Source organism: Octopus bimaculoides, chromosome 17 (assembly GCF_001194135.2).
Source record: "Octopus bimaculoides isolate UCB-OBI-ISO-001 chromosome 17, ASM119413v2, whole genome shotgun sequence".
In the NCBI taxonomy this organism is placed as follows: Eukaryota; Metazoa; Mollusca; class Cephalopoda; order Octopoda; family Octopodidae; genus Octopus; species Octopus bimaculoides.
This window is the reverse complement of record NC_068997.1, coordinates 7744712-7753134: the sequence shown is the minus strand read 5'-3', so window position 1 is coordinate 7753134 and position 8423 is coordinate 7744712. Positions and strand designations below refer to the sequence as shown.

At 38.0% G+C, this 8423-nt stretch overlaps 1 protein-coding gene across 4 annotated transcripts in view; it reads left to right on the top strand.

The window, feature by feature from the left end:
* Positions 1-8423, top strand: part of LOC106874041 (1-phosphatidylinositol 4,5-bisphosphate phosphodiesterase gamma-1) — a 145441-nt gene that overhangs the window by 112834 nt on the left and 24184 nt on the right. For 3 of the 4 annotated variants that reach the window (XM_052974028.1, XM_052974029.1, XM_052974026.1), the window contains exons 19-21: positions 1487-1687; positions 2673-2795; positions 3108-3285. In XM_052974028.1, the coding sequence (XP_052829988.1) occupies positions 1487-1687; positions 2673-2795; positions 3108-3285 (502 nt within the window). Of the gene's footprint in view, positions 1-1486; positions 1688-2672; positions 2796-3107; positions 3286-6404; positions 6468-8423 lie in introns of all 4 variants that reach the window. The other variant, XM_052974027.1, reaches the window with a different exon arrangement.

Below are 8423 nucleotides of genomic sequence, written 5' to 3'. Positions count from 1 at the left end.
TTTTAATGCTCTGTTGAGGGGTTAGGCTGGGAGCAGCCATGACCCCATATTTTTGAGGGTGTTGAAATTGTTTGATGGAAGAGAATGAAAGCAGAGATTTGACCTGAACATTCACAACACAGCGAATTCCAAGAACAGCAACCAAAGGACCAGGTTGTGGTGCTAAATCTGACAGGAGTTCAGAGTGCAAAGAGCTGGGGCTATATGCCTTTAATAATAATAATAATAATAATAATAATAATAATATCGAAAAATACCTTAGGAATGAGAACCCATGTTCGAAATTTCCCCCAAGACACTTGATGAAGGCTGGAGGGTATATCAGCCGAAACGTTGTGTTAACAATAAACAAGACGAGGACAAATATCCATCAAATGTAAATAAAGCAGGGATTTTGTTGTATGTGTGTTTGAAGTATTGAAGAATTAGAAGCAAACTGGGTAGAAAATATGGTAGTTTTATTATCTGCAGGAGTGTCACTTACAAAAGCATTTTGGTTGTAGAATGGTAAAAAAAAAAAATAGAGTTTCTGCAGCATTAGAAAATCTCTCAGCAAGAGACCCACTGCAATTAGGGAAATGTGTGACCTTTCAGGCTCTGTGGCCCATGAAGACATCTGTTGTTCCTTTGAAGGTAATCTCTGTAGTTTTTATACAAATAGGTAAAATAGCATTTGGTGGATGAAGCTAAGGCACCGTTTGGATGTGTTGTAATTAGCACTACTGTACTGCAAGGGGTCTGCTTGGGGAGTGCAGAGCTTTAGTTTGTGTGTGTGTGTGTGTGTGTAGGGAGGTGTATCAAGCAGGATGTTTGTGTATGAACCAGTTGCTATCGGAATGAAATCCTTTTAGTAATGGTATTCTCCAATGATGGAATCTATCCTTGGATCCTACCACTGCCACCTTCAGATGATGTTTTCTCTCAAAGAATCTTCCCCTTTGAATATTGATTACCTTTTCAATTTATGTTTTGGAATTCTTTTAAGAAACCATGCATTTGTTTGTTGTTGCTGTTTTAGCCCCAGGTCAGCCCTGATCAAGCAGACCTATCATCCCATCTTTTCCAGGCCAGTATATCATTGTGTCCATCCTCATTTAGAGGAATTTTTTTTATGATGTAAGAAAGATTTGACTGCTATTTTTAACATGTCACACAAACATGTAGCAGCTCCCTTGGTCTCTTTTTCATACATTTATGAGTAATTTTGAAGGAAAGTATGTAATTACATTTGCTATCATTTGGAATTCTGTTGTTTTATTGCAATTATTATTCTCAGCTTTATTCTTTCCTGTAGCTAATTATCATTAATTGCTAAGCTAATTGTAAATTGATAGAAAACTTTGAACTTGTTGCAACAAATTCTTTTTTTATTATTATTATCTTTTTTTATTATTATTATTTTCTTTATTATTATTATTATTATTATCTCATTTTTTTTGCTTTCTTTCTTTTTTTCATCTCCCGTCATGTGTTTGTTTCATTCTAGACGGAAATCCAATGTGAATCATTGTCGTATCAAGTCAAAGCAGGATCGTGGCCAGCTGAAGTATTACTTGATTGACACATTGTTGTTTGACAGTTTGTACTCACTAATAACCTATTACAGACAGAATCCACTCCGCAGCTCTGACTTTGAGCTCACTCTAAAAGAACCCATTCCACAGCCACAGTGCCACGAGGGCAAAGAGTAAGTCTTCCGACTTTCCCTTTATTCTTTTTTAATAGCTTTTTATGTCTTTTTTTTTATGATTTACAGGAAGATCAGTTGTACTCAAGATCTTCGCTGGTTTTTCAAGATTTGAGCGTGATCGTTGCCATGGCCACAGATTGGCTCCCATGCCGGTGGCACGTGAAATGCACCATTCGAGCGTGATCGTTGCCAGAGTCGCCCTACCGGCACGTGAAAAACAACATTCGAGCATGGTCATTGCCAGCGCCACTAGACTGGCTCTCGTGTAGGTGGCACGTAAAAAATACCTTTCGAGCGTGATCGTTGCCTGACTGGCCCCCTTGCCTGTGGCATGTAAAAGCACCCACTACACTCTCGGAGTGGTTGACATTAGGAAGGGCATCCAGCTGTAGAAACTTTGCCAGATCAGTTTGAGCCTGGTGCAGCCTTCTGGCTCACCAGTCCTCAGTCAAACCGTCCAACCCATGCCAGCATGGAAAACGGACGTTAAATGATGACAGTGATGATGATATTCATAAAGTTCACATTATTAGAATAATCAGCAGTTAATCAACGAACGGCCAAGAAGTGATGAAAACTCCTCACTGGATTGTACTGACATGCTGTAACGCTCCAGGGCATAATTCTGACAAAGTCACTTGCTGTTTTGTTGGTCTCTTCTGGTTTGTCAAAGGAAGATTAATTTTATGAATTACTGGATAAAAACAACAATTCTGGCAGGATTACACACAATCATTTTATCAGCTAGTGGCACTGAATTCAAATCCATTTGTGGCTCAAGAGAAGTTACTTCAGGGTAGGCCACAGACCCCGGACACCTTGCTCATCCCAGTCAACCTTGTCATTGAATCTAAACTCAGGTTCTGATTGCAAATTGGACCTAATGACTCTTGTACATCATCCATTCCTTTTTATCATACATATACGCCATTCACCATGTATGTATCTTGAGGGTTTCCCTAAATATCTATTCTTTCATCAGGTGGTTTTATGGTGATATTGATCGAGCTACTGCTGAAGATAAATTGAAAAGAATTCCACGTGATGGTGCCTTTTTGGTGAGAAGAAGTGAAACAGACCAGTATGCATTTGTGATATCCTTCAGGTGAGAAGAGCAAAGTACAAGATTTCTTTATTAAAACCATATTTGTGAAGTGTACATGTATGTATATATGAGTGTATGGGTAAACAGGGAGAACCCTAGGGTTTTTATGGATGTATAAAATTTAAATGTGGCTGAAAAGAGGGGAGATATGACAGTAATAACAATAGGGGAGATATGACAATAATAACAATAGGGGAGTTATGACAATAATAACAATAATAAAAAGAAATTAACTGAGATGTGAATAATCTGATTGTTGCTTTTTGTAAATTAAAATTGTTTTTTCTTTTTTCCCTCATCTAAATTCTTCAGGTGTGAAGGTAAAATAAAGCACTGCCGAATTAAACAAGAGGGTCGCCTCTTCACAATCGGTACCGCACAATTTGAGAGTTTACTCAACCTGATAAAATATCATGAAAAAAATCCTCTCTACAAGAAAATGAGGCTTAGGTACCCAGTCACGGACCAGTTAATCATGAGAATGGGTATTGTAAGTAGAGCTTTTGCTTTCAGTTCTTAAAATTCTGGTTATTTTCTCCCCTGCCATAGAGACCAGCCCAACCATTACCACAACTCCCCATCACCACCACCACCACCACCACTCCATGCATTCCTTTACTGTCCACTCCTGTAAATTAGTAATGATTAGATGCTATTTAGACACTCATGGCTCCATACAATATACATAGACACACATTATATATATATATATATATATGTATATATATATAGGCGCAGGAGTGGCTGTGTGGTAAGTAGCTTGCTTACCAACCACATGGTTCCGGGTTCAGTCCCACTGCGTGGCATCTTGGGCAAGTGTCTTCTACTATAGCCTCAGGCCGACCAAAGCCTTGTGAGTGGATTTGGTAGACGGAAACTGAAAGAAGCCCGTCGTATATATGTATATATATATATATATATGTGTGTGTTTGTGTATCTGTGTTTGTCCCCCTAGCATTGCTTGACAACCGATGCTGGTGTGTTTATGTCCCCCGTCACTTAGCGGTTCAGCAAAAGAGACCAATAGAATAAGTCCCGGGGTCGATTTGCTCGACTAAAGGCGGTGCTCCAGTATGGCCGCAGTCAAATGACTGAAACAAGTAAAAGAGTATATATATATATATATATTTGATATAAATAATATATACATACATATATGTACATACCTACATATATATGTATATATACATGCATATATGGGTACAGGACATCAAAGAAACGTTGAACATAATGAGAAACGAAAACAGAAAACGAACTTCTTTTTCGATTAAGGAAAAAAAAAGCAAACAGAGAAACGAGACATGCAACATAAAGAGTATAACCCTTCATCAGTTGTCCCTGTTTCACCTACTCTCTGTTTCGAAGGTAAGCACAATACGTAACTTCGTTTGGAACAGTCCTTCCCGCAAAGCAAATGAAATAGAATTTGGGATTTTTTGTGGAGGGTGAAAGTCGTAACAAGAACAGGACAGTAAAAACAAACGATGAGGGCTGTTGAGCCAAGACAATGTGAAAAATTATTATGAATGCTCAGAGGATGAGCCATGTGCTTAAGAAGTTCATTCCTCCATCCTGTGACTTTTGGTTGAATTCTGTTGTGAAGTGTTTCCTACTGAACTTGGGGAAACTAAGCCATATGAACGGATTTTGGTTGAGGGAACTGAAAGAAGCCTACTATGTGTGTGTGTGTGTGTGTGTACACTTGTGTGAGTGTGCATGTTTGTGTGTTCACAGTCATGCTCCAACACGAATCACTGAGCGACAAGCAGTGATGTTGTCGTCATTTCTCTTACCAACAAATCATTTGTTGATTTTGTGTGTTCAAAGACATGGAATTTGAACACATGTTGATCTTTTATTTTAAAAATAGTTAAGGGTTGGCAACAGGAAGAGCACCCAGCTGTAAAGCAGTGCTTTGTTAATACATTTGTGTAACCCATGGTAATGTAGGACACACATAAAACAAATGAATCATGACTGAAAAGAAACCTATGTAGTGCCTGAGAGAAATTCAACTTTATAGCAGCTGCTGCTCAAATATCGTGTAGTATGGTGACCCTGACAGCACAGAGGCATCTCCTGTGTTCATGCTAGAAATTAAACATGTATATGTTTATCTACAGTATTGTTGACCTTACATCATGTGAATTATTTGGAAATTGTTCAGCCACACATTTCATACATAGTTAGGATTGAGACCCCCTTTGGTCATGAATGACCATGGGATTGCACCTAGAAAGTTACCCTCCGAGGCACAAGTCCGGGCAAGGTTGTTTATGGAAGACCATCAGTCACCCCTGCATAGCAGCCCCCCCTCTCCATGCCACCGATGTTATCCAAGGGAAAAGCAAAGGGGCCGCTACAGCATGGTGCTAGTGACATCGTAACTCATTTCTACAGCTGAGTGGACTGGAGCAACATGAAATAAAGTGTCTTGCTCAAGAACACAACACACAGCCCGGTCCGGGAATCGAACTCGCAATCTCATGATCGTAAGCTCGACGCTCTAACCACTGAGCCATGCACCTTCACATATAGTTAGGATAATTACAATCAATATCCAACATGGCAATGCATTCCATTTCTGCACATCGAAACTGAATGCCTTTGTTCTATGTGTATTGTTTTTAGGGGTTTTTTTTTTTTTTTTTTCAGAACTAAGTTTTTCATCTGATGACATTTTACCAATTTCTCAGTAAGACATTAGTTTCTTTAAAAGTATCAGTGACTCATGTTGTTGGATGTTTCTCTATTTGTAGGAAAAGAGTTCAATTCTTCTGCTGTGATATATATACAATATGCACAAGTTTAGTTTTTACTTAGTACTTAAAGAATTGTTTTGTAATTTAATAATTTAATCAAAACTGGACTTTCACTTCTGCTTCAGACGGAATTTCCCAGTGATCTGTTGTTAGATGACTAGATGGTCAAAGGGATAAATATTTATAATCAGCATAAGTTTTAAACGGCCATTAGATGTACTGGTCACATGACCTCTCTCTCTCTCTCTCTCTCTCTGTCAATCAGTTTTTAATTTGCTGACCATTACTGAGTTATGTTGATTGTAGTTTGTTAATGTGCAGCAATCACTAATTATTAAGATGCCTTGGCTCCCTACAAATGGAACAGTGCAACCTTCAAGGTTTGGTGACATCTGTTTTACATTCATTTTGTCCATGTTGCTGATATCAACTGCAAACAGGGATAAAGTGGGCCCAAATGAAAAATTGTAGTTTTAATTCTTGTTGGATTAACTGAAGGTGATCCTTGGCTGCCCAGTCACTTAATTTGTTCAATGTAACAACTTAATGTCCTTAAAACTGACCCCTGATCTTCTATTATTGATCCTAAATCAGGTCAAATGGCAGATGAGTTTCTGGAACCATGAGTATGGTGACCTGAAAACTGATGTTTGGTTGATTTTAATTTTGTTCAGCTTTCATGCAGCCATGTTAACCTGTTTGTTGTGGGTCTGTTATTACACTAGTTGGCATGTTTGTGGTCCTTGTCGCTTGATTGTAGTTCCAGAACACACCTTGCCAGTTTAAAAAAGAAACCAAATGCTTAGAGTTTGTTTAATGTGATTCCAAGTTGATTCTTCCTTTGTAGGCACCAAATGCTGGTTCAATGCATCAAGATCTCTATGTTAATCCCAATGATTTTACTTCAAAGGTAACCCTAAGTATTTGTAGAATGCTGCCAGTAGTCGTATCTAATTTCATTTGTCATCTGACTCTTGTGTGTATATGCGTCTGTGTTTTTGTGTGTATGTCCGCCCGTCTACGGGGCCGCATGATCCTTCTTCATCATATAAAATGTATTTGTTTATTATTTGCACTATGCATATGTATTTAATGTGGTAGCTGTAGTAATGACTAAGTGTGTGTGTGTGTGTGTATCCACACACACACACACACACATACACACACACACACACACACACATACATTACATGTATACATGCATTTCTGAAAAACAAAAACTTTGTTGTTGTTCTTATTCAGGTTTCCTGTTTCTAGACATTAAAAAAATATTCCTAATTTCCATTTGTGTTTCTAATCCAATGCAAGCTACATGTGAAGTATACACATACCCACATTAATATATTATATTAACTTGTAGTAATTGTTTAATAACTACTACAATATAATAACTAACTTATAATTAAATTGTTGTGGTGTAGATATTTTTGAAGAAAGTTATGGGACTCTCAGGGTGTGTGGGTGGGTGGATGGATGGAAATCATATTAGCAGCAGTTTTTCTAACGAAACATCTTCTACTGATGTCCTTCCCTGAAATATAAACCCTGTATTAAGTAACGATGGTGGGGGCTGAGGTCAAGGGTTGCCCATGCAGTAGATTCTCCTACTCACTACATTATCGGTTTAAGTACAGGGGTTTGGGTTAGGGGTTTTACACCTGGAGGATGGAATTGTGTCAGTGGCTTTCACAGGTGTTCTGATATTATTCTGATTGATGCCATTAACAGTCTGCTTGAAATGTTGCAAGTCGATAGTTTCCTGGAAGATAAATGCAGGGAGACAATTCCAGAGAAACAATGTTCTGGAATGGTCATAACTCTCACAAGAGGGAGTAATAAGGGTTATATCACACTGAAGCGTGACTCTGTGTCTGGGTAATTGTGGGCATCTGAAGCTGTAATTTCCGGACATCAACAACCACGATTTTCTGAGAAAGTTTCTTGCAACAACTAGCATCTTATCCAGTGGCTTATTAGTCTCTCATACATTTAACAGGATTTCTATTTTAATTAGTTATAGCTTGTGATAGGGTTAATGTAATAAATGTCCAGAAACTCTCTACCTTCATGTGTGTGTGTGTGTGTGAGCATCGTATGATTGAATGGTCAAGAAGTTGACTTTACCATCGTAAGGTCTTGGTTCAATCCCATTGGTAGTAATTGTCTTTTACTTTAGTCTTGAGTTCAGCCAAGCCTTGTGGTTTCAACTGAATGACAAAAACTGTACAATCTGTTCGTCTGATGGCTTGGCTATCTGTCATACAAAAGGTGTAGTCAAACCACATTACACCGTGGGTCACACAATTCTTCTTGAAAATTACATTAAGGGTAGATATGTCTGTGGAATACTCAGCTAGAGCAACTGAGTACTTCCCCATCAAAACTGATTGAAATACATTTATTCTACTCTGCGTATGAGAGAGAGAGAGAGAGAGAGAGAGAGAAAGAAAAAGATTTTCTTCAGTCACATGTAAGTGATACTCCATTGTTGGTGAGAAAGGCAGTGATGTATATTTTTGGTTTCTGTAATTTTGTGAACACACCAACCAGTATATACGTACACACACACACACACACATACACATATACGTGTGTGCGTGCAGTTTACAATTAATTAAATTTTGTTTCTTAAAATCTTTCCATAATATGTCTAAGAATTTGAGAACCAAATTCACAAATATTCTTTCAGGAATACTCTCTGTCTGACAAACAACCGTCTTTTTGGGTGTTTTGCTTTTTTTTTTTTCTTTTAAATTGATGCCATGGTTTTAAGGTATTTCTTTGATTAGCTTCAACATATCCAAACTAGAAACAAAGTTTACCACTGAAGAACTTATTCCATTATTGCAATGAACACAAGACTTTA